This window comes from Procambarus clarkii, chromosome 36 (assembly GCF_040958095.1).
Source record: "Procambarus clarkii isolate CNS0578487 chromosome 36, FALCON_Pclarkii_2.0, whole genome shotgun sequence".
NCBI lineage: Eukaryota > Metazoa > Arthropoda > Malacostraca > Decapoda > Cambaridae > Procambarus > Procambarus clarkii.
The window spans coordinates 14,292,894-14,320,074 of NC_091185.1; the positions used below are offsets into that span (position 1 = coordinate 14,292,894).

The following is a 27,181-nucleotide window of genomic DNA, read 5'->3' on the forward strand; positions in this document are numbered from 1 at the left end:
CTGCCCCAGGTGTGTAGTATGACCCACCAGTGTCTGCCCCAGGTGTGGAGTGTGACCCACCAGTGTCTGCCCCAGATGTGTAGTATGACCCAACAGTGTCTGCCCCAGGTGTGGATTGTGACCCACCAGTGTCTGCCACAGGTATGGAATGTGACCCACCAGTGTCTGCCCCAGGTGTGGAGTATGACCACCAGCGTCTGCCCCAGGTGAGGATTGTGACCCACCAGTGTCTGCCCCAGGTGTGGATTGTGACCCACCAGTGTCTGCCCCAGGTGTGGGGTGTGACCGACAGTGTCTGCCCCAGGTGTGGAGTGTGACCACCAATGTCTGCCCCAGGTGTGGAGTATGACCACCAGCGTCTGCCCCAGGTGTGGATTGTGACCCACCAGTGTCTGCCCCAGGTGTGGATTGTGACCCACCAGTGTCAGCCCCAGGTGTGGATTGTGACTACCAGTGTCTGCCCCAGGTGTGGAAAATGACCGCCAGTGTCTGCCCCAGGTGTGGAGTATGACCACCAGTGTCTGCCCCAGGTGTGGAGTATGACCTATCATTTTCTGCCCCAAGTGTGGAGTGTGACCACCTATGTCTGCCCCAGGTGTGGAGAATGACCACCAGTGTCTGCCCCAGGTGTGGAGTGTGACCCACCAGTGTCTGCCCCAGGTGTGGAGAATGACCACCAGTGTCTGCCCCAGGTGTGGAGTATGACCACCAGTGTCTGCTCCAGGTGTGGAGAATGACTACCAGTGTCTGCCCCAGGTGTGGAGTGTGACCACCAGTGTCTGCCCCAGGTGTGGAGAATGACCACCAGTGTCTGCCCCAGGTGTGGAGTGTGACCCACCAGTGTCTGTCCCAGGTGTGGATTGTGACCCACCAGTGTCTGCCCCAGGTGTGGATTGTGACCCACCAGTGTCTGCCCCAGGTGTGGATTGTGACCCACCAGTGTCTGCCCCAGGTGTAGAGTGTGACCCACCAGTGTCTGCCCCAGGTGTGGACTGGGGCCCACAGTGTCTGCCCCAGGTGTGAAGTGTGACCCACCAGTGTCTGCCCCAGGAGTGGATTTTGACCCACCAGTGTCTGCCCCAGGTGTGGATTGTGACCCACCAGTGTCTGCCCCAGGTGTGGAGTGTGACCCACCAGTATCTGCCCCAGGTGTGGATTGTGACCCACAGTGTCTGCCCCAGGTGTGGAGTGTGACCCACCAGTGTCTGCCACAGGTGTGGAGTGTGACCACCAGTATCTGCCCAAGGTGTGGAGAATGACCACCAGTGTCTGCCCCAGGTGTGGAGAATGACCACCAGTGTCTGCCCCAGGTGTGGAGAATGACCACCAGTGTCTGCCCCAGGTGTGGAGAATGACCACCAGTGTCTGCCCCAGGTGTGGAGTGTGACCCATCAGTGTCTGCCCCAGGTGTGGAGTGTGACCACCAGTCTGCCCCAGGTGTGGAGTATGACCACCAGTGTCTGCCCCAGGTGTGGAGTGTGACCCACAGTGTCTATCCCAGGTGTGGAGTATGACCCACAGTGTCTGCCCCAGGTGTGGAGAATGACCACCAGTGTCTGCCCCATGTGTGGAGTGTGACCTACAGTGTCTGCCCCAGGTGTGGAGTGTGACCCACCAGTGTCTACCACAGGTGTGGATTGTGACCACCAGTGTCTGCCCCAGGTGTGGAAAATGACCACCAGTGTCTGCCCCAGGTGTGGGGTATGACCACCAGTGTCTGCCCCAGGTGTGGAGTATGACCTACCAGTGTCTGCCCCAAGTGTGGAGTGTGACCACCTATGTCTGCCCCAGGTGTGGAGAATGACCACCAGTGTCTGCCCCAGGTGTGGAGTGTGACCCACCAGTGTCTGCCCCAGGTGTGGAGAATGACCACCAGTGTCTGCCCCAGGAGTGGAGTATGACGACCAGTGTCTGCCCCAGGTATGGAGTGTGACCCACAGTGTCTGCCCCAGGTGTGGAGTGTGACCACCAGTGTCTGCCCCAGGTGTGGAAAATGACCACCAGTGTCTGCCCCAATTGTGGAGTGTGACCACCAGTGTCTGCCCCAGGTGTGGAGAATGACCACCAGTGTCTGCCCCAGGTGTGGAGTGTGACCCACCAGTGTCTGCCCCAGGTGTGTAAGATGACCCACCAGTGTCTGCCCCAGGTGTGTAGTATGACCCACCAGTGTCTGCCCCAGGTGTGGAGTGTGACCCACCAGTGTCTGCCCCAGATGTGTAGTATGACCCAACAGTGTCTGCCCCAGGTGTGGATTGTGACCCACCAGTGTCTGCCACAGGTATGGAATGTGACCCACCAGTGTCTGCCCCAGGTGTGGAGTATGACCACCAGCGTCTGCCCCAGGTGAGGATTGTGACCCACCAGTGTATGCCCCAGGTGTGGATTGTGACCCACCAGTGTCTGCCCCAGGTGTGGGGTGTGACCGACAGTGTCTGCCCCAGGTGTGGAGTGTGACCACCAATGTCTGCCCCAGGTGTGGAGTATGACCACCAGCGTCTGCCCCAGGTGTGGATTGTGACCCACCAGTGTCTGCCCCAGGTGTGGATTGTGACCCACCAGTGTCAGCCCCAGGTGTGGATTGTGACTACCAGTGTCTGCCCCAGGTGTGGAAAATGACCACCAGTGTCTGCCCCAGGTGTGGAGTATGACCACCAGTGTCTGCCCCAGGTGTGGAGTATGACCTATCATTTTCTGCCCCAAGTGTGGAGTGTGACCACCTATGTCTGCCCCAGGTGTGGAGAATGACCACCAGTGTCTGCCCCAGGTGTGGAGTGTGACCCACCAGTGTCTGCCCCAGGTGTGGAGAATGACCACCAGTGTCTGCCCCAGGTGTGGAGTATGACCACCAGTGTCTGCTCCAGGTGTGGAGAATGACTACCAGTGTCTGCCCCAGGTGTGGAGTGTGACCACCAGTGTCTGCCCCAGGTGTGGAGAATGACCACCAGTGTCTGCCCCAGGTGTGGAGTGTGACCCACCAGTGTCTGTCCCAGGTGTGGATTGTGACCCACCAGTGTCTGCCCCAGGTGTGGATTGTGACCCACCAGTGTCTGCCCCAGGTGTGGATTGTGACCCACCAGTGTCTGCCCCAGGTGTAGAGTGTGACCCACCAGTGTCTGCCCCAGGTGTGGACTGGGGCCCACAGTGTCTGCCCCAGGTGTGAAGTGTGACCCACCAGTGTCTGCCCCAGGAGTGGATTTTGACCCACCAGTGTCTGCCCCAGGTGTGGATTGTGACCCACCAGTGTCTGCCCCAGGTGTGGAGTGTGACCCACCAGTATCTGCCCCAGGTGTGGATTGTGACCCACAGTGTCTGCCCCAGGTGTGGAGTGTGACCCACCAGTGTCTGCCACAGGTGTGGAGTGTGACCACCAGTATCTGCCCAAGGTGTGGAGAATGACCACCAGTGTCTGCCCCAGGTGTGGAGAATGACCACCAGTGTCTGCCCCAGGTGTGGAGAATGACCACCAGTGTCTGCCCCAGGTGTGGAGAATGACCACCAGTGTCTGCCCCAGGTGTGGAGTGTGACCAATCAGTGTCTGCCCCAGGTGTGGAGTGTGACCACCAGTCTGCCCCAGGTGTGGAGTATGACCACCAGTGTCTGCCCCAGGTGTGGAGTGTGACCCACAGTGTCTATCCCAGGTGTGGAGTATGACCCACAGTGTCTGCCCCAGGTGTGGAGAATGACCACCAGTGTCTGCCCCATGTGTGGAGTGTGACCCACCAGTGTCTGCCCCAGGTGTGGATTGTGACCCACCAGTGTCTGCCCCAGGTGTGGATTGTGACCCACCAGTGTCTGCCCCAGGTGTAGAGTGTGACCCACCAGTGTCTGCCCCAGGTGTGGAGTGTGACCCACCAGTGTCTGCCCCAGGTGTGGATTGTGACCCACCAGTGTCTGCCCCAGGTGTGGATTGTGACCCACCAGTGTCTGCCCCAGGTGTGGAGTGTGACCCACCAATATCTGCCCCAGGTGTGGATTGTGACCCACAGTGTCTGCCCCAGGTGTGGAGTGTGACCCACCAGTGTCTGCCCCAGGTGTGGAGTATGACCACCAGTGTCTGCCCCAGGTGTGGATTGTGACCCACCATTGTCTTCCCCAGGTGTGGATTGTGACCACCAGTGTCTGCCCCAGGTGTGGAGTGTGACCCACCAGTGTCTGCCCCAGGTATGGAGTGTGACCCACCAGTGTCTGCCCTAAGGGTGGAGTGCGACTCACAGTGTCTGCCCCAGGTGTGGAGTATGACCCACCACTGTCTGCCCCAGGTGTGGAGTATGACCCACCATTGTCTGCCCCAGGTATGGAGTGTGACCCACCAGTGTCTGCCCCAGGTGTGGATTGTGACCCACCAGTGTCTGCCCCAGGTGTGGATTGTGACCCACCAGTGTCAGCCCCAGGTGTGGATTGTGACTACCAGTGTCTGCCCCAGGTGTGGAAAATGACCACCAGTGTCTGCCCCAGGTGTGGAAAATGACCACCAGTGTCTGCCCCAGGTGTGGAGTATGACCTATCAGTGTCTGCCCCAAGTGTGGAGTGTGACCACCTATGTCTGCCCCAGGTGTGGAGAATGACCACCAGTGTCTGCCCCAGGTGTGGAGTGTGACCCACCAGTGTCTGCCCCAGGTGTGGAGAATGACCACCAGTGTCTGCCCCAGGTGTGGAGTATGACCACCAGTGTCTGCTCCAGGTGTGGAGAATGACTACCAGTGTCTGCCCCAGGTGTGGAGTGTGACCACCAGTGTCTGCCCCAGGTGTGGAGAATGACCACCAGTGTCTGCCCCAGGTGTGGAGTGTGACCCACCAGTGTCTGTCCCAGGTGTGGATTGTGACCCACCAGTGTCTGCCCCAGGTGTGGATTGTGACCCACCAGTGTCTGCCCCAGGTGTGGATTGTGACCCACCAGTGTCTGCCCCAGGTGTAGAGTGTGACCCACCAGTGTCTGCCCCAGGTGTGGACTGGGGCCCACAGTGTCTGCCCCAGGTGTGAAGTGTGACCCACCAGTGTCTGCCCCAGGAGTGGATTTTGACCCACCAGTGTCTGCCCCAGGTGTGGATTGTGACCCACCAGTGTCTGCCCCAGGTGTGGAGTGTGACCCACCAGTATCTGCCCCAGGTGTGGATTGTGACCCACAGTGTCTGCCCCAGGTGTGGAGTGTGACCCACCAGTGTCTGCCCCAGGTGTGGAGTGTGACCACCAGTATCTGCCCATGGTGTGGAGAATGACCACCAGTGTCTGCCCCAGGTGTGGAGAATGACCACCAGTGTCTGCCCCAGGTGTGGAGAATGACCACCAGTGTCTGCCCCAGGTGTGGAGTGTGACCCACCAGTGTCTGCCCCAGGTGTGGAGTGTGACCCACCAGTGTCTGCCCCAGGTGTGGAGTGTGACCACCAGTCTGCCCCAGGTGTGGAGTATGACCACCAGTGTCTGCCCCAGGTGTGGAGTGTGACCCACAGTGTCTATCCCAGGTGTGGAGTATGACCCACAGTGTCTGCCCCAGGTGTGGAGAATGACCACCAGTGTCTGCCCCATGTGTGGAGTGTGACCCACCAGTGTCTGCCCCAGGTGTGGATTGTGACCCACCAGTGTCTGCCCCAGGTGTGGATTGTGACCCACCAGTGTCTGCCCCAGGTGTAGAGTGTGACCCACCAGTGTCTGCCCCAGGTGTGGAGTGTGACCCACCAGTGTCTGCCCCAGGTGTGGATTGTGACCCACCAGTGTCTGCCCCAGGTGTGGATTGTGACCCACCAGTGTCTGCCCCAGGTGTGGAGTGTGACCCACCAATATCTGCCCCAGGTGTGGATTGTGACCCACAGTGTCTGCCCCAGGTGTGGAGTGTGACCCACCAGTGTCTGCCCCAGGTGTGGAGTATGACCACCAGTGTCTGCCCCAGGTGTGGATTGTGACCCACCATTGTCTTCCCCAGGTGTGGATTGTGACCACCAGTGTCTGCCCCAGGTGTGGAGTGTGACCCACCAGTGTCTGCCCCAGGTATGGAGTGTGACCCACCAGTGTCTGCCCTAAGGGTGGAGTGTGACTCACAGTGTCTGCCCCAGGTGTGGAGTATGACCCACCACTGTCTGCCCCAGGTGTGGAGTATGACCCACCATTGTCTGCCCCAGGTATGGAGTGTGACCCACCAGTGTCTGCCCCAGGTGTGGATTGTGACCCACCAGTGTCTGCCCCAGGTGTAGAGTGTGACCCACCAGTGTCTGCCCCAGGTGTGGACTGGGGCCCACAGTGTCTGCCCCAGGTGTGGAGTGTGACCCACCAGTGTCTGCCCCAGGAGTGGATTTTGACCCACCAGTGTCTGCCCCAGGTGTGGATTGTGACCCACCAGTGTCTGCCCCAGGTGTGGATTGTGACCCACCAGTATCTGCCCCAGGTGTGGATTGTGACCCACAGTGTCTGCCCCAGGTGTGGAGTGTGACCACCAGTGTCTGCCCAAGGTGTGGAGAATGACCACCAGTGTCTGCCCCAGGTGTGGAGAATGACCACCAGTGTCTGCCCCAGGTGTGGAGTGTGACCACCAGTGTCTGCCCCAGGTGTGGAGTGTGACCACCAGTCTGCCCCACGTGTGGAGTATGACCACCAGTGTCTGCCCCAGGTGTGGAGTGTGACCCACAGTGTCTATCCCAGGTGTGGAGTATGACCCACAGTGTCTGCCCCAGGTGTGGAGAATGGCCACCAGTGTCTGCCCCATGTGTGGAGTGTGACCCACCAGTGTCTGCCCCAGGTGTGGATTGTGACCCACCAGTGTCTGCCCCAGGTGTGGATTGTGACCCACCAGTGTCTGCCCCAGGTGTGGATTGTGACCCACCAGTGTCTGCCCCAGGTGTGGAGTGTGACCCACCAGTGTCTGCCCCAGGTGTGGATTGTGACCCACCAGTGTCTGCCCCAGGTGTGGATTGTGACCCACCAGTGTCTGCCCCAGGTGTGGAGTGTGACCCACCAATATCTGCCCCAGGTGTGGATTGTGACCCACAGTGTCTGCCCCAGGTGTGGAGTGTGACCCACCAGTGTCTGCCCCAGGTGTGGAGTATGACCACCAGTGTCTGCTCCAGGTGTGGATTGTGACCCACCATTGTCTGCCCCAGGTGTGGATTGTGACCACCAGTGTCTGCCCCAGGTGTGGAGTGTGACCCACCAGTGTCTGCCCCAGGTATGGAGTGTGACCCACCAGTGTCTGCCCTAAGGGTGGAGTGTGACTCACAGTGTCTGCCCCAGGTGTGGAGTATGACGACCAGTGTCTGCCCCAGGTATGGAGTGTGACCCACAGTGTCTGCCCCAGGTGTGGAGTGTGACCACCAGTGTCTGCCCCAGGTGTGGAAAATGACCACCAGTGTCTGCCCCAATTGTGGAGTGTGACCACCAGTGTCTGCCCCAGGTGTGGAGAATGACCACCAGTGTCTGCCCCAGGTGTGGAGTGTGACCCACCTGTGTCTGCCCCAGGTGTGTAAGATGACCCACCAGTGTCTGCCCCAGGTGTGTAGTATGACCCACCAGTGTCTGCCCCAGGTGTGGAGTATGACCACCAGTGTCTGTCCCAGGTGTGGAGTGTGACCACCAGTGTCTGCCCCAGGTTTGGAGTGTGACCCACCAGTGTCTGCCCCAGGTGTGGAGTGTGACCACCAGTGTCTGTCCCAGGTGTGGAGTGTGACCACCAGTGTCTGCCCCAGGTTTGGAGTGTGACCCACCAGTGTCTGCCCCAGGTGTGGAGTGTGACCACCAGTGTCTGCCCCAGGTGTAGATTGTGACCCACAGTGTCTGCCCCAGGTGTGGAGTGTGACCCACAGTGTCTGCCCCAGGTGTAGAGTGTGACCCCACAGTGTCTGCCCCAGGTGGGGAGTGTGAACCACTATTGTCTGCCCAGATGTGGAGTATGACCACCAGTGTCTGCCCCAGGTGTGGAGTGTGACCACCAGTGTCTGCCCAGGTGTGGAGTGTGACCACCAGTGTCTGCCCCAGGTGTGGAGTGTGACCACCAGTGTCTGCCCCAGGTGTGGTGTGTGACCCCACAGTGTCTGCCCCAGGTGGGGAGTGTGAACCACTATTGTCTGCCCAGATGTGGAGTGTGACCCACCAGTGTCTGCTCCAGGTGTGGAGTATGACCACCAGTGTCTGCCCAGGTGTGTAGTGTGGTCTGCCCCAAGTGTGGAGTATGACCACCAGTGTCTGCCCCAGGTGTGGAGTATGACCACCAGTGTCTGCATGCCCAGGTGTGGAGTATGACCACCAGTGTCTGCATGCCCAGGTGTGTAGTGTGGTCTGCCCCAGGTGTGGAGTATGACCACCAGTGTCTGCCCCCCAGGTGTGGAGAGTGATCCACCAGTGTCTGCCCCAGGTGTGGAGCACGACCCACCAATATGGAGGGCGTAACATATAACCAAGCTGGATAAAGTCGAGTAATAATTGATGAGACCAGTACCAGAGACGAGGGGAATGAGCTATGAGGAAGGACTGAAGAACTCCACCATCACATAAAAGGCTTCACTAGTAGAAACTGTCCAAATATATTTTATAATAAACAATACAAAGTTTAATTTTTAAAACTTATAATATTAAAAATTTTCAATAAAATTTACAGTTAATAAATAAAATGTATTTCTTCAGTGACAGAATAGTGACCATTTTAAGGTACAACAGACAAAAAAAAAAGACAAAAAAATATTTATTTGGACTTTTGTTACATACTTGATAATGATGTACAGAAATTTTAACATGACCTATGTTGCTGTCAAGCACATGATGGCGTCCGTCAAGCACGTGTTGGCGTCCGTCAAGCACGTGTTGGCGTCCTTCAAGCACCTGTTGGCATCCTTGGCTCACTTGAAGGTGATGCCAATGTCTCTGGCGTGACTCTGGATCCACTGGTTCATCTCCTCCTCCAGCTGTGGTGAGAAGTGGTTCCTCCAGTCTCCCACGATGCCTGCCGAACCAACAGACAGGTTGTTCTCATACAATAGGTGCCACTCACCCCTGCTACACCCACACACAGGTGCAATAGGTGCCACTCACCCCTGCTACACCCACACACAGGTGCAATAGGTGCCACCAACCCCCGCTACACCCACACACAGGTGCAATAGGTGCTACTCACCCCTGCTACACCCACACACAGGTACAATAGGTGCTACTCACCCCTGCTACAACCACACCCAGGCGCAATAGGTGCCACTCACCCCTGCTACACCCACACCCAGGTGCAATAGGTGCCACTCACCCCTCCTACACCCACATACACACACACACACACACACACACACACACACACACACACACACACACACACACACACACACACGTTATGATGGGTGATTATGGCTAGTGATTCTATGAGAGTTTTCTCCAAAAATCAAAGTTTCTGTGTGTGTTAAATATCCACCAAGGTATAGGAGATAAATAAACAATAATAAATCACTAGTACTACATCTAACATACATACATACATACATACATACATACATACATACATACATACATACCTTTCCTTCACTTAGGCACTAGGAGACTACCATCCCCACAGTGTGAGGTGTACACTCTTCCACAGAGCTGTCATGGTAGGACCTCACGCACATGTATACACCCCCTCCCTGCCACCCATACATGCAGCACAACTACTTCCACCCGACACCTCCCCTCAACACCCACAGACACATGCACCACGCCACACCCACGCCACACTCACGCCACACCCACGCCACACCCACGCCACACCCACGCCACACCCACGCCACACCCACGCCACACCCACGCCACACCCACGCCACACTCACGCCACACCCACGCCACACCCACGCAACACCCACGCCACACCCACGCCACACCCACGCCACACCCACGCCACACCCACGCCACACCCACGCCACACCCACGCCACACTCACGCCACACCCACGCCACACTCACGCCACACCCACGCCACACTCACGCCACACCCACGCCACACTCACGCCACACCCACGCCACACCCACGCCACACCCACGACCACGGGTATGAGTGATCACAGTATCTGGTCGAAGAAGGGTTAATGTACTCAAGGAAACGACCAGAAAGCAAGAGGCCGGCATTCCGGATGGTAAACTATGAGGAGATAAGAAAATTTCAAACTCAGCAGAGCTCAAAAGAAAGACGGTTCAAGACATGATGAACTACATCACACAGAAGTGTAAGGATGCAGCAGACAAGTTCGTCCCAGTCCAAAAGGAAAAAAAAATTGAATGCAGATGAGAAACCCATGGTTTAATCAGAGATGTAAGCTAGCAAAGCAACTAAGTATAAGGGCGTGGAGAAACTATAGAAGCAACAAAACACTAGAGAACAGAGAAAGATATCAAAGTGCCAGGAATGAATACGTCAGGGAGAGAAGAGAGGTAAAGAGGCAATATGAAAATGACATAGCGAGCAAGGCAAAGACAAAACCCAAACTGCTGCATAGCCACATCAGGAGGAAAACAACAGTAAAGGAAGATTGCAGAAAGATTCACAACAAACGACAAGGAAGTGTGCGAGGAACTCAATAAGAAATTACAGGTTTTCACCTCAGAGCAAGGAGACATCCCAGAGATAAGAGAGGGAATATCAAACCAAACACCATTAGAGGTGTATGTGATTACCAGTGGGGAGGTGAGGAAGCATCTGCTAGATTTGGATGTGACAAAGGCCATAGGCCCGGATGGAATCTCACCATGGATACTAAAGGAAGGAGCAGAGGCACTGTGCCTGCCACTCTCCATCTATATAAATAAAAATGGAAATGTGTGTTTGTGCATAACTACTAATCTCCAAAAGTTCTTCACCGATTCCTTTGAAATTTTCACACAACGTTCCATTCAGATCCGAGCAAGTTTTCATATATATACTATATAGATAGTATATATATATAGTATATATATATATACTATATATAAAAAACTGTGTTTTTTATGTGTTTTTCATGTGAGGGAAACCTCTTTACCGATTGCTTTCAAATTTTGACACAACGTTGCATTCGAATAGGCGCGTCTTTTTATATACCTACTATATAAATGCCACGCCTCTGACAGGTAAAAACATGCGTTTTTGAAAAACGGCGCCATCTGTTGCACATAATAGCAACATGCGTGCTATACTAAATATGCCACGAATTCCATTTCAATGTTTCTTATTGCATTGATAAATTTTATTTTCATAGATTTCGATTTATTTTATTTTTTATTGAATTATTTTGTGTGACATTGTGTTGGAATTGAGCTGTGTTGTTTACCATACCGTTCATTTCGTAAGTATAAGTATAGATGCCACACCTGTGACAGGTAAAACAATGCTTTTCTTGAAAAACAGCGCCATCTGTTGCATGTAGAAGCAACACACATGTTATACTAAATATGTTATAATTCCATTTCAATGTTTCTGATTGCACTGATAAATTGAATTTTCCTAGATTTTGATTTATTTTCATTTTGATTTAATTATTTTGTGTGAATTGCGTTGGAATTGAGCTGTGTTGTTTACCATACCCTTCATTTCGTGAGTATAGTTTTTTTTCATATTTTCATTTAATTTTTTAACTGTTTTTCTTATATTTCAGTGATGGAAACATCAGATCACTTGATGTTCCCAATTTTCTGATGGGAACATCAGACCATTTGGGAAGGCATCGGACGAGGGAGTCGGGAATAGTGGGGATGACGAGGGGACGGAAGTGAGAGATGGTGGGGAGGACGAGAGGACAAGGGAGGGGGTAATGGTGGGGAAGGACGAAGGAACGGGGGAGTTTGGGATGGTGGGGACGAGGAGATGGGGGAATGGAGAATGGTGGGGAGGACAAAGGGACAGAGGAATGGGTCCTTGAGGAAGGAAAAGGGGATGGTGGAGTGGGGAATGGTCGGGAAGACGAGGAGACGGGTGAAGGGGGAATGTTGGGGAGGACTGGGGGACCGGGAAGGTTGCTGTGGCTCAGCAACACACATGCATTACTGAGCCACAGCAACACGTGGCCGGGTACTGCTGGTAATGTATAACAAATCACTGGCAACAGATGAACTGCCAAAAATTTGGTAGACGGCCAATGTAGTCCCAATAAACTAGAAGGGTGATAGTCAGGAGGCACTGAACTACAGGCCAGTGTCCCTAACTTGCATTCCATGCAAGTTGATGGAGAAGATTGTGCGAAAAAAAGTTAGTAGAACATCTAGAGCGAAAGAACTTTGTAACACAACATCAGCATGGGTTCAGAGATGGCAAATCATGCCTAACAGGTTGAATTGAGTTCTATGACCAGGCAACAAAAATTAGGCAAGAGAGAGAGAGAGCTTGGCAAACTGCATATTTCTAGTCTGCCAGAAAGCCTTTGACATAGTACCACATAAGGGAATAGTGCACAAACTGGAGATGCAGGCAGGAGTGAAAGGGAAGATACTCCACTGGATAAGGGAGTACCTAAGAAACAGGACACAGCGAGTCACTAGGAGGGGTGAGGTCTTGGAGTGGCGGCGAGTCACCAGTGGAGTCCCACAGGGATCAGTCCTTGGACCTTTACTGTTTCTGATATACGTAAATGATCTCCCAGAAGGAATTTACTGGTTCCTCTCGATGTTTGCTGATGATGCAAAAATTATGAGGAGGATCAAGACGAACAAGAAGATAGTATGAAGCTTCAAGATGACCTAGACAAACTGAAGGAATGGTGCAACAAATGGCTACTAAAGTTCAACCTAAGTAAATGTAAGGTAATGAGACTAGGAGGAGGAGAAACTAGGATGCCAGTCACTAGATACCGAATGGGAAATAAAGTCCTTCACGAAACGGACAGAGAGAAAGATCTAGGAGTTGATATCACGCCAAACCTGTCTCCTGAAGCCTAAATCAAAGAATAAGATCAGCGGCCCATGCGAGGCTGGCTAAGATCAGACCTACTTTCAAAAACTTGTGTAAGGAATCCTTCAGAACCTTGTATACCAAAATGTAAGACCAATCCTGGAGTATGCAGCCCCAGCATGGAGCCCGTACCTAATCAAGCACAAGACAAAGCTGGAAAAAGTTCAGAGGTATGCCACTAGGCTAGTCCCAGAACAAAGAGGCATGAGTTATGAGGACAGGCTGCGTGAACTGCACCTCACGACGCTGGAAGAGCTAGGGGAGACATGATCACCACATACAAAATTCTCAACGGAATTGACAAGGTAGACAAGAATGGATTATTTAACACGGGTGGTACACGTACAAGGGGACACAGGTGGAAGCAGAGTACCCAAATGAGCCACAGAGCCATTAGAAATATCTTTTTCAGTGTCAGAGTAGTTAGTAAATGGAATGCACTAGGAAGTGATATGGTGGAGGCTGACTCCATACACAAATTCAAATGTAGATATGATAGAGACCAGTAGGCTCAGGAATCTTTTCACCAGTTGATTGACGGTTGAAAAGCGAGACCAAAGAGCCAGAGCTCAACCCCAGTGTGGGGGTTTTCTATTTTGCTTTCCCGACTGCAATGCATACGTCGCCAATGTACGCTTTACATTGCAGACGCTTTACGAAGCTGTCGGAATCAGCAGAGAAAATACGAGAGCAACTGTACAGGGTCTGGGAGCAAGGTCGAGTTAGAGTCCTTGAGGGTCTCTTCTCTGACTAACCTCACCTGGTCCTGGTCCATATTGATCGTTGGAATCTCCTCAATGATTCCGACAGCTTCGTGAAGCGTCTGCCACATGTACATTGGCGACGTACGCATTGCAGTCGGGAAAGCAGAAAAGAAAACCCCCACATCTGGCGCCCAACGTGATTGGCTTAGTTGGACCCTATGAGCTAGGTTGTAAAGTAAAATTTCGAACTTAAATTTTCTCTGAAAATTCAAAAGTGACGAGCAGTATTCAGAGGACGTTTAACACCCTGTTAGGTACACACACCACCAGTATGTCTGAGTGTGGAGAGTACAAACAGCGTGTGGGGGTTTTCTTTTTTGCTTTCACGACTGCAATGCGTACGTCGCCAATGTACATGTGGCAGACGCTTCACGAAACTATCGGAATTAGCAGAATAGAAAATACGAGAGCAACCGTACAGGGCCTGGGAGCATGGTCGAGTTAGAGTCCTTGAGGGTCTCTTCTCAGACTAGCCTCACCTGGTCCTGCTCCACGTTGATCGTTGGAATCTCCTCAATGATGTAACACTTTAAGGGACTCCTAGGGTCCTCATCACATTTTTAGTTTAGTGACTCATAGGCAACTCGGTGTTGAAGACACTTAGAGCTGAAGGCTTGAGTAATGTTGGCAGTATTCAGAAGTGGTTCAACGGAAACACCGCATAAAGCTTAACAGTAAGTAAGTAAGTAATTATCAAAAGAAGGCACCAAACCGGGAAGGCTATGTAGCACCATCAAATACGCAAAATAATCAGAGGGCACTAAATATCACCAAGGATGCCAATACGAGAACAAAAACGCATAAGGCGAACGATATCAAAAGTATCCGAGTCACCAAGAATTCTATCGAGGGACAGGTGACCGCGAGGGGCGGTCGGAAAGCAAGACACACGCTCGTCCTGGAAGTCAGGACATTCAAGAAGGACATGCACGACCGTAAGAGGGACAATGCAACTAGGACAATAAGGAGCAGGGCGGCGCTCCATCAAGTGACCATGGGTTAAGCGAGTATGGCCAATACGCAACCTCGCCAGAGCTGTTTCCCACCGCCGGTTACGGTGGAAGGAGGACGGCCACGAGGAAACACAACATTTAAGAGTACGTAGCTTGTTACCAGTAACAGACAACCAAGAAGCCTGCCAACGGGTAAGTACTGAGGAATGGATAACCGGGTAAAAGTCGGAATACGGAATGCCTTTGCGAGAGATGGGACAAGAGCGGACAGCTTCCTTGGCGTCAGCATCCGCACGCTCATTTAAAGACACACCAATATGGCTGGGAACCCAACAAAACTCAACCGACTTAAATTTACTGTGAACGAGAAACAGCCAATGCTGGATCTCGACAACTACTGGATGAACCGGATTAAAGGACCCGAGAGCCATGAGGGCACTACGAGAGTCAACAACAACTACAAAGGAAGACTGACAACGAGAAAGCAGGAGACGAAGAGCATAGAGAATAGCATAAAGTTCCGCTGTAAAGATGCTAGTCTCCGGAGGCAAGCGACACATATAAGTGCGATCAGGAAAAACAACAGAGTAGCCAACACCGTCCGCTGACTTAGACCCATCGGTGAAGACAGAAACGGAGCGGGAGTGAGAAGAAAAGTGCTCGAGGGAAAGGTGTTTTAGAACCGTAGGAGGGGTAAAAGCTTTAGTGATACGGGTGAAGGATGTACAAAACCGCGGAAGAGGGACCCTCCACGGGGGCAAAGAAGGAACAACACGAGGAGAAACATCAGAAATACGAACGGAAAGAGAATCCTGTAGGCGAGATAGCCGGACAGAAAGAGGGAAGTGGTGAAGAGGAACAGGAACCGCAGGAGGGGTAAAAGTTAAAGCACGACAGAGGCGAGAGGAAGGATGTTGCAAGGGCCGCGCAAGATAGCGAAGACAGTAGCGATCACGGCGGTCCTGGAGAGACAGGAAGCCAGTGTCAACATACAAGCTAAGGATGGGAGTCGAACAAAAGGCACCAGAACTGAGGCGCAACCCAGTATGGTGCAAAGCATCAAGACGGCGAAGAGTAGAAGGAGAAGCAGACGAGTAAGCAGGGCAACCATAATCGAGCTTAGACAGGACGAGAGAGGAATGTAAAGCAAGGAGAGTGCGCCTATCTGCCCCCCCAAGAAGTATGGGACAAGACCCGAAGGAGGGTAAGGGCCTTAGAGCACTCAACACGGAGGTAAGAGATATGGGGAGACCAAGACAAACGAGTGTCAAGGAATAACCCCAAAAGCTTCGCGGAATCTTTGTATTCAAGGGGATGACCATAAAGTGATAAAGAGGGACGAAGAACAACCCGTTTCCGCGTAAAAGTCATGGCACAAGTCTTAGAAGTAGAATACTTGAAGCCATGATCTGTGGCCCAAGACGACACGGCATCAATTGCAAGTTGAAGCCGGCGTTGAAGGAGAGGCGAATCATCACCCTGACAACAAAGGGTAAGATCATCGACATAGAGAGCGGAGAAGACACCAGAAGGAAGAGAGGAAAGAAGACCATTGAGGGCAACCAGAAAAAGAGTAGTGCTCAGAACACTACCCTGGGGCACATCTTCGTATTGCTGAAAAGAGGGAGAGAGAGCGGTACCAAGGCGCACCCGAAAGGAACGACGAGAGAGGAAGCTGCGGAGAAAGAGAGGGAGATAACCACGAAGGCCAAAAGAATGAAGTTGAGATAGGATATGATAACGCCAAGTGGTGTCGTAAGCCTTTTCCAGGTCAAAAAGGACGGCAACAACGGAGGTCTTCGCAGCAAAAGCAGTAGGAATATAGACCTCCAAGTTCACCAGGACATCTGTCGTGCTGCGGCACTTGCGGAAACCAAATTGAGAAGGGGAGAAGAGGTGATGGTGTTCCAGGAACCACATCAGACGAACGTTAACCATACGTTCAAAGAGTTTGCAGACACAACTTGTGAGAGCAATAGGGCGAAAGTCCTTAGGGGAAGTACCCAGAGACCCCGGTTTGCGAACAGGGAGGACAACGGCATCGAGCCAGTCCTCAGGGACTGACGACGACTCCCAGATCCGATTATACAGACTCAGTAAATACTGAGACGTGCTCGGAGGGAGATGGCGAAGCATCTCATAATGAATACCATCGGAGCCCGCCGCCGTAGAACCGCAGAGGGCCAGGGCAGAACGAAGTTCAGAGAGAGGGAAGGGATCATTATAGGGAAGCTGAAGATGAGTGCAGAAATCTAAAGGACGAGACTCAAGGACAGGTTTACGAAGAAGGAAAGATTGGGGAAGATGAAGACCAGAGCTAACAGAAGAAAAGTGGGAACCCAGTTCGGAAGCGACCTGCAACGGGTCCGCCACAAGAGTATCATGGAGGTGAAGGACCGGTGAAACATCGGGAACGAACTTACCCGCTGTCTTGCGGATACGCTTCCAGATCTGGGCCAGAGGGGTTTCGGACGTAATTGTTGAGACATAAGATGCCCAACATTCACGTTTAGCCGTACGGATGGCCCTACGGGCCACCGCACTCGCTTTCCAAAAGAAAAGAAAAGAATCGGTCGTCTGCCTACGGCGGTGCCTCTTCCAGGCTGCAAGCTTACAGCAGACAGCTCGAGCACAGTCCGCATTCCACCAGGGAATGCACTTCCGTGGACCCCGAGAGGAAGAGCGAGGAATAGAGCGGAGGGCAGCGTTGAAGACAGTGTCATGAAAAAGGAGGAGAGCGCGAGAGACAGGCAGAAGGGAGAGGTCAGAGAGAGCAGCACTGAGGGTAAATAGGGTCCAGTCTGCCTTAGCAAACTGCCACCTAGGGAAAGAGAGGGAAGGGCGAAAAGAAAAAAAGGAAACAAGGATGGGGAAATGATCACTTCCATGGAGGTCATCAAGAACCTGCCACGTGAAATCTAAGTAAAGAGAAGAAGAGCAGAGAGAAAGATCAAGACAAGAAAGGGTGCGAGTCCGAGAGTCCAAATGAGTGGGCTCACCAGAATTCAGAAGAGACAGGGAAGAAGAGAGGAGAAACGGCTCAAGGAGGCGACCCCGGGTATTCGTCAGAACGTCACCCCAAAGAGAATGACGACAATTGAAGTCACCCAGCAGGAGCACAGGCTCCGGCAAGGAGTCTAGGAGGTGTTTCAAATCAGGAAGAGAGCGGGACACTCGGGAGGAGATAAATGGAACAAACTGTGTACCATTTCCCCACAAAAATACGAGCAGCAGAACAATGGAGAGGCGAAGGAAAAAGTAAAGGAACAAAGGGAACATCAGCACGAATCAAGAGAGCAGAAGAATTAGAAGCCCCAGCAATGGCTGGGGGGGGGGGAGAGAAAGGAATAGCCACGAAAACGACCAGGACGAGCACCAAGCATCGGCTCCTGGAGACAGACACAAAGGGGCGAAAACCGCGAAATCAGAAGTTGGAGTTCGAGGAAATTGGCGTAATAATCTCGAACGTTCCATTGAAGAATGGACAACGACGAGAAGAGAAAGGACAAAAACAGAGAACAAGGAAGAAACAAAGGCGAAAGAGCAACAGAGCACGTTAAAGAATATCAGGGTCGGGATCAGGGTCAGCAAAGTCAGGGTTAGGGGGCATGGGTAAACTGAGCAAAGACGGAGGGAAGGAAACGGGAGAACAGATCAGAGGTGGGCGGGCGGGGTCCGGAGGAGGAGGAGGAGGAGGAAGAGGAGGAGACAACGGAGAGGAGCAGTCAAGGACAGCAGCAGGAAGAGAGGGAGTAGAAAGAGGGGAACGCACCCCAGCAAGAGCAGCAACCGAAAGGGAAGCAGGGGCCAAAGAAACCTCCATAGCAGGAACAGGGGGCGCAATCACTGAAACGGGAGGGGAAGGAGCAACAGAGCCAGAAGTAGGAGCTGAGGAAGAAAGCGAAGCCTTCTTACCCGCCGGGGAAGAGGAAGGAGAGGAGCCAGGCTTACGCTTCTGACTTAAAGAAACCGGTGTCCCAGCAACTACGTACCGGGCAACGAATTCCAGTGTCTCAACAGGAGAAGCCGAACGAGAGCACACACGACGGCCGTTAGGAGAGCGATGGACATCCGCCCGCACCGACAGGCGGTGGGGAGAGCCGATAGATGGAGGAAGAGGATGGGAAGGAGGATCGGAGGGGGACGAGGAAGAAGACACAGGAGACATGACAGACCGGGTTGAAAGAAGGGGAACCCCAGACAGAGGACCAGGAGGGGGACCCCTCGGGAGAGAACTCAAAGGAACAGAGGAGGGGGCAGTGGGCGTATCAGGGTCCAAGGCCCGGAAACGATTGAGAGTCTGAGGAAGGGGGGAAGGACGAGGAGAGGAAGAGCGCAACACGCGAGCATAAGAGATGTTAGTATAAGGCGGGAGCCAGCGAACCTGGCGCCTCGCCTCAGGAAAAGATAAACGCTCTCGGTGCTTCAGGTTAAGGACGGCCGCCTCAAGCTTGTAATGGACACAGGCACGGGAGAAGGTAGGATGGGCCTCACCGCAGTTGAGGCAGCGAGCTTGGGGAGAAGTGCACTCCGACTTAGAGTGACCTTCACTCCCACACAAAGGACAGAGAGAGACAGTCCCAGAGCAGCGGAGGGCACCATGCCCAAACCTCCAGCACTTGTTACAAAGACGAGGAGAAGGAATATACTCCTGGACAGAGCACCTAGCACCAGCAAGAATGACAGAGGATGGAAGGGTCCTACCATCAAAGGTGATCTTCACAACGCGAAGGGGTTGACGGCGACGACCACGAGGGGGACGAGTAAACGAGTCAACCTGGAGGACAGAATGGCCTTGGGTATCAAGGATATGCCGAATATCATCGTGGCAATCCTGCAGATTCTGAACACCGGTTGCAACATGGGGTGGGAGGAGAATAGTGCCAACACTGGCATTCATCTGAACGTTCTTGGAGACCCGAACAGGGATCTCGCCAAGGCAAGATAAGGCAGCCAAGCGGGAAGCCGCATCCTGAGAAGGAGCAGCAACGACACGTGTACCGAGACGAGTGGGGTTGAGAGTAACAGACGCATCCACGGAATCTACAAGATGCCGATGGAGGGAGAAATCGTCAGGAGGCGCAGAATCAAGAGGGAGGAGATCAAAGTATTTGGCCAATGAAGCAGGACCAAACAAGGCCTGATACGCATCAGCACGGGAAGGAATCGAGCGAGTGCGGTTAGGGCGCGAACGGCGTTGAGAACCCCTAGAGAGAGAGGGGTCAAAAGGCGCAGTAGTCACAACGAAAGACTTAGCCACACCAGGGGACGAAGTGGTCACCACCGGGGGCTGGAGGCTCGACCCAACCACAGAGGAGGGAGGGGAGCTGGGGGAAGAAGTCAGGACGGTCAAAGGAGGAGCAAGGTCGGGGCCCAACGCAGCGGGAGCTACAGAGCCTAGTCTTCCAATAAAGGCCGACTCGGGGGCTTGGTCGCCCACCCCACGAGCCTGAGAGGGTACAACGGAAACATTCAACGACATAGAGACGAAAAGTGACAAATTCATCCACGAATGTGCCCCCATACCCACCATGGAGCCACAATTAGAGGCAGGACACCCAACAGGAAGCTATCGCCGATCATGCCAGGGCCCCCTAGGGGTGCGTCGTGAGTATACGCCCCACAAACGCCACCTTAAGAACCGCCAGTCCGTCGAGATCGGGTTCAGCAACGAAAGGGGGATTGACAATAAAAGGTTCCCCTCGCTCGAGACGTTGGGTACTACAGTTCTACGGGTGCAAGAGTATGCCTCCTCAAGCACCCGGGCGTCAAAACAGAAGAAGTCCAAAGAAATAATCCAAAACAAGCAAAAGGTCGGCAGGAAATGACAAGCAGATAGGAGAAGAGGGGGAAGAAAAACGAAACATAAGGAAAAGGAAAAGCGATCCGGCACAATTAGAGAAGACAGCAGCAGGAGTGCAAGGCCAGAAAAGGACAGAGGACTGCCCAACGGAGCATCACACTCCGGCAGCCGTCCACCAAGCCCCCTCACGATGCCAACGGGCCGGATGGGGAGGGGGAAGCATAACAGTAGTTTATTTACTAACTTAACCACTAATACAAAGGGTGCTTGATTTACTTTAGATTGGCGTCAGAAAGGTTATGGTTGTATTAGCGAGACTCTTGACGTCTGGCTAAACGACTCGTATCCACTCGTGGAGAAACACCTAACTTAACACAGTTGACAGCCAATCATTAACAAGGCAACCTAACTGCCGGTATGCAAAGGGATCACAAGAGTTCCAACCGGATACTCGGTACTGATGATATGCAATAAATCACAATGGCACTGTCAATGGGACAGGCAATAACATGCACGATAATAATGTCACACAATAACTAAATGTGTGGTGTATGTGAAGCTCACATTCACAGACTAGTGAAATGCAGTGATACCACACAGATAAACACGCATTCACCGTCGATTCATCTATGACCTGTGACAGGTATGAGAAGATGAGAACTGTGGTTGATCCCTCAGATCAACACAGACACAATAAAACAATGACAAAATCTTGTACTTACAGTTGTACTTACAGATAGGTACCTTTCCTTACTCACTCACTCACTCAGGCACATTTATACAAGCACTCGTAGGTGGCCTGACAGCTGGATTCGCTAGTAGACATGGAGGGTACTTGCAGTAGGGCGTGCTGTATGCTTAACAGACAGACACACACACACACACACACTGGCACTGGCGATGAGTAAGGTGGTGACGTCACGTAGTAGTGAGGGCGGCGGCGGGCGCCTCGAGGTACTGAGGTACTGGGGTACACGCTCGGGACGAGCGGCGGCTGTGGTACCACGCAGGTACACTTGTGGTAAAGTCACACACAGGTTACTTAGGCGGCGGCACTGCCTTAGTTCACTCTAAGTCACTCACAACGATCTTTGTCACCAGGGGTTACCTGATACCAGTCTGTTTCGCTCTGGAGATTTGTCACTTTAGGCTTCTGAGCAATATATTCACACTCGTGATTCTGGGCGAGTGTGTCGTATAATCTTCAGACGCTGAGTTAACTTGACGGTGAGGAATAAACGGTGTTCAGTCTATTGGCCGGTAGACAGAACAAAACCCGTCTTCTGGGTTTGGTCTCCCTCACATGAATGGGTTTTGCCTGAAGCTCAGGGCATCTTGTGGGGCACACACAAGGGGATTACAATTTGACCAATAGCATTGCAGAAAATGGGCGGGAACCAATCATATTAGCTCGTTCGATGAGCAGTAGCAGGAGTGACATCATGAACACGTCACGACCATGTCATAGCTGTTATTCACCATCACGCCGGTTGACCCCAGTGGTCAGACGGTCTGGCGTCTACCCTCTGTCTCTCAGGCTCCACCACCGATGTACTCACTGACCCTTTGGTGGCAAGTATGCTTAACTCCCTGTATCTACTTCCTGCCTGGACATACGGCGGCCTCCGTATTATAAAAGTGTTCCTGGTTAAGTGGGCATTCTTGAGATACCCAACATGCCAGGTCACTATCCAGGGTTAACAGAAATAGGACCTTATGCACCAGATTGGTGAACTGTGCACTGCTATGAGCCATTCACGTCAGTTGCGGGAGAATCTTGAGAGACACTCTCTCACCCAGCGCTATCTATATCTTCACGTTGCCTTGACCGCTCATAGACCTGACGACTACGACACTCTTACTGCGCAAGAGTGTAAGGAACGAGTGGAGCAGCACATGCGGGCTGTGGAAGAGGTGATGCTACAAGCACACATGCAGGGAAGTACTGAGGTGGTGTGCGCGAGTCTCATCACACTGGATAAGGCTGTCGGTGGTGAGACCCCGGTGAGAGATAACAAAGTGGGAGAGATCCCTGTGGGTGACTTCACTGAGAATTTTGTCACTAGAATCATGCATGCTGCGAAAGAAAACGGAGTCACACGGGAATCTAGCCCTTTATATACTTCGTTGGGGGGATTCTACGGGGAAGAATCTCTGCCCAAAAGGTCCTTGGGGACGACGCCAGCTCAAAGTGTAGGTATTACAGGCTCACATCTATTCATCTTAGAGGGATACCGCGACCAGGTTAAGGGGTTGGGATTCGAAGGGAATAAAGTAGCAGAGCAAGCTATGAAACTCTGGACTGATCAGCAGGACAGAGAGAGTACTGAGCGCATAGCTCTCATGTAGTTACAAGCGAGGCAGGATGACCAGACAAGTGGTTGTTCAACAGAGACTAACGTTGAACAAGGTAAGACTGTCAAACTACCCAAACAAGTTAACTTAGATGAGAGGGGCGACTCGATGGATGCATACATCAAGCGTTTCGAAGGTCACGCTGCTGATTGCGGGTGTGAAAGATCAAAGTAGGCACTCGCTGTTAGTGCATTGTTAAAGGGTAGGGCACTAACCATTTACCACAGTCTGGGACCGCACCAGCGCGGAGATTACGAGGCATTGACAACAGTGCTGCTGAACGGTTTTGGCATCACTGCAGACCGGATGCTAGAGAATTTTCGTAGAGCTCAATTGCAAAAAGGGGAGACATGTGCTAATGTTACAGCAGTTAGAATCGAGTCTAAACCGTTACTGTGAACTCATGAAGACTGCTCCTGGGAGCATGGAGTTCTATCAACTAGTGATTCGTGAACAGTTCTTAGAAGCATACGTCTCTGCGCGTCAAGCTCAAAGAGCAGGAAGTTGTGTCAAATCTGTCTATGGCCAAGCAAGCTGATCTGTGGGCTGGGGCCAGGAGACAGGTGAAAGGGGTGAAGCCGCACGAGAAGCATCATGCGACAGGTACTGGCGAGGGAGCTAAGCCTAAGACAGGTGTGTCGGGGGAGCAGGGAAAATCCTCCAACAAGCATGTGCACAAGTGCTACACCTGTGGTAAGCCAGGTCATCGGGCAGCTGATTGCAAGACAAAACCGAAATCAGGTTACATAGCAGGTGTGAGCTCAAGTGGTAAGAAACATCCCAACGTTGGAAAGGATCCACTAGCTTGGACCCTTGAGGTGGTGGACGGGAATGTTAACGGAATATCAGTGAAAATCTTCCATGACAAAGGCGCCACTACCCACATGGTAAGAAAAAGCCTAGTAAAGCCAGGATCTGAGACAGGTAGACACATCTATGTCAAATTCCCAAATGACTATGCTAAGAAATGGTGGAGGTGTATTTGTGGGTCGACACACCTTACATCAAAGGAAAAATTTGTGCCGTTCAACGGAAACGTGCTGTATATGGACTTTTATTGGGAAATGTTCCGGGAGTCTCTGATTGCCCAAATACACCCTCAAAGAAATCGGGGGAGAGTGAGGAAGCTGCATCAGCTGGGTGCAGCCGTCCTCAGTCAGCTGGAGCCACGGATGGCATCACAGGGAGTGACCACACCTTCACCCAGCTGAAGAATAAGGGAGAGAAAGCAAGCTGTGAAGTAATGGAGAGAGAAGCAAAACCTCTGGTTGAAGTGACAGCAACTCCATTAACAGGTAACTCGCTCGTGGCAGCTGTCACCACGAGGTCAGAGAGCAACAAGCCGACTCGACCAGAAAAACCTTTGAAATTACGAGACATTCAGGGAGTGTCTGCAAAGATGAAAAAAGCAAAAGAACGCAAGTTCAATGTAGGTGACAAGGTACTTTTGCTACTTCCCACCAGCAGGAACAAGCTCTTGCTGCAGTGGAAGGGCCCATTCATGGTAGTGGAGTGCTCGCACTCGATAAACTATGTGCTCGACGTCGATGGTGCCACGAAGAAGTACCACATCAACATGCTCAAACGCTACGAGGACCCTCCTGTAGATGGATCCACAAAGCCGAAGAAGCATGTAAAACATAAGAACAGGAGAGGACCATGGGGCTTAACATCGACAGGGGCGATCGACCACCCAATACTCTCAGCAGTAGGTGCTGACTGGTTGAGTAGGTCAGAGGTGATTAACGAGGAGTCGAACGAGGGAGACATGAGCGAGGAAATGCAACGCGCATCACTGGACATTAGTTCCCAGTGTGCCTCTGATGGGTCATGCATGACACAGGTGGAGAGAGGCAGTGGACAGACTAGTGTGGGAACCGACCTGTGAGATTTATATTTATTTAATTTATATAAATTTATATTTACGTTAATTTATATACTTCGATAGCAATTTGTATGATGTTAAGTGGACTGTATTTCTGCAATAATCTCATAATCTCACAAATCGATCCTCTACACATTAGGGGGGGTTTATATTAAATTTATATATATATGCAGCCAATCAAACTACAGTATTAGACTACATACATTGAAGAGGTTCCTTATCTTATTGTACAGCAGGCCTTAGTCCACCAGGTATAACCAGGATGTAGACACCACATTTTCCTCGTGTGAGGTAGCTTCCATCACCCTGGTAACTGATGCACAAAGCATGCTTCCTCGTCTTGACCTGTCAAAAGGGCGCTAGCTATGAAGCCAGAATCCTAATATATGACAGCTATATCAGAGAAAACACTGTACATGGAACCATATAGACCTGGGCTTTATTACCTTTAGTATGAGGCGATCTCGTGCTCTAACCGGCTCACCCTATATCTACTGACATTAATGGCCATAAATGAAAGATAAATGGGTTTCGGCAGAACACTTAACTTGAATTTGTTGACAGCGTGTTGATGATGGTACACCTTTGGTTTCCATAACACTTCGTCCAAGTAAAATTAACAGGAGCCGAATTGCTCCCATGCCTCTCGTCTAAGTATAAACAATGTCTGACACTCCATACTACTGACGCTACTGGCCGACATTGTCCAGATATGATAGGAGCCGAATTTGCTCCACGCGTCTCGGAGGTGACAACAACAATGGCTGACCACTCCCTCCTCCCTGACACCTGGCTTACATTGTCCAGATTTCAGAAAGTGATAGAAGGGTCATATTTACTCTATTTTAATTCTGATAATTAAGTTAATTTATATGAGATGTTTGTATGATGGTAAAGTCCAAAGACTAATGTATTTAAGAATAATTCCCACCATAATAGGTGGTGAATTTATAATAGTATGTGGTAATGATATCCCATTTTCTATAGACGGAAATTCCACTACAATTTACATTTTCTATGGGTAACTTGTTTATACAACACAGCAATATTATCTGTCTGTATAATATTATTAAATGGTGTCGGATTTTCCGACAACTAGCGCCACTCCAGGTTTTGAGGCGTTGAGCCGACCCAGACCTGGAGCTACTTCCGACCACATTGCCTGCTCAAGACCTGAACAGACAGCCACATGTGACCCGGTGACTGAAGAAATTCCTCACTTAACAGAAGGAAATAGTCTAGACGAGGACCCGCCTCGCCTAGCAGTATAGAAAACGGGGTCCGCTCGACCCGGCCGCACCACATGCACTCAGTAGGTGCACATGCGTCAGTGGTGTGAGGTAGAACGAGCGCTACTCTGTGGAGCTCGGTCTTTTGTTGGGGGGTGATGTGAGAGTATGTCTCTCAAGATTCTCCCACAGCTGACTTGAATGGCTCATTGCAGTGCACAGAGCACCGATCCTCGTGCACAAGCCCTATCTCTGTTAACCCTGAATAGTAATCTGTCATGTTGGGTGTCGCCAAGATGCCCACATAACCAGGAATATGTTTATAATACGGAGGCCGCCGTATGTCCAGGCAGGAAGTAGATACAGGGAAGTTAAGCATACTTGTTACAGGGTCAGAGAGTACACATAGGAGGTGCGAAGCGTGAGAGAGGAGAGGAAACGCCTGCGAGGCGACAGTCTAACCCTGAGGTCAGCCTCAACCCATGCGATGGAGAATAACAACTGTGACGTGTTCATGACGTCACCCCTGCTACAGATCAGAGAACGATCAATATGACTGGTTCCCGCTCTTTTGCTGCTATGCTATTGGTCAAATTGTAATCCCTTGTGTGTGTCCCATGAGATGCCCTGAGCCCCAGGCAAGAGCATTCACGTGAGGGGAGCCCTTGCACAGAGGACATGTCCTGTTCTGTCTATCGGCCAATGGACTGAACACCGTCCGTTCTTCACCGTCAAGTTAAACTCAGTGTCTTTTCGACATACCAACACTCGCCCAGAATCGCGACTGTGACCATATTGTTCAGAAGCCTAAGTGACAAATCACCAGAGCAAAACAGACTGGTATCAGGTAACCCCTGGTGTTCAATAGAGATCGTCTGTGAGTGACCTAGAGTGAACTAAGGCATTGCCACCGCCTAAGTAACCTGTGTGTGACTTTATCACAAGTGTATCTGCATGGTATAATAAAATCAGCCACCAGCTGCCACTCTGCCCTGAGCGTGTAGCCCGCCAGCCGCCGCCCTCTCTGTAATACGTGACGTCACCACTCTTACTCATCGCCAGGGCCATCAGTGTGTATGCGTGTGTCTGTAGACATACAGCGCGCCCTCCTGTGAGTACCACCCATGTCAAGTACGGTTTGTGGGAAAGCCTGTCGTCAATGGTCTCACGTTATGACGAGCAGGATCAGTTTTCAGGCCACCTACGAGTTCTTGCATAAATGTGCCTGAGTGAGTGAGTTAATAAGAGAGGTACCCCACCTGTAAGTACAAGATCTTGTCATTGTTTTATTGTGTCTGTCTGTGTTGATCTGAGGGATCAACCACAGTTCTCACCTACTCATA

General features: G+C 51.9%; 1 protein-coding gene across 6 annotated transcripts in view; it reads right to left on the reverse strand.

Annotated features, from left to right (window-relative positions):
- Positions 1 to 8,649: 8,649 nt before the first annotated feature.
- LOC123756212 (sulfotransferase 1E1-like) overlaps positions 8,650 to 27,181 on the reverse strand; it is a 185,687-nt gene continuing 167,155 nt past the window's right edge. For all 6 annotated transcript variants that reach the window (XM_069336562.1, XM_069336563.1, XM_069336561.1 and 3 more), the window contains exon 8: positions 8,650 to 8,920. In XM_069336562.1, the coding sequence (XP_069192663.1) occupies positions 8,817 to 8,920 (104 nt within the window). In that variant the 3' untranslated portion in view covers positions 8,650 to 8,816. The remainder of the gene's footprint in view (positions 8,921 to 27,181) is intronic.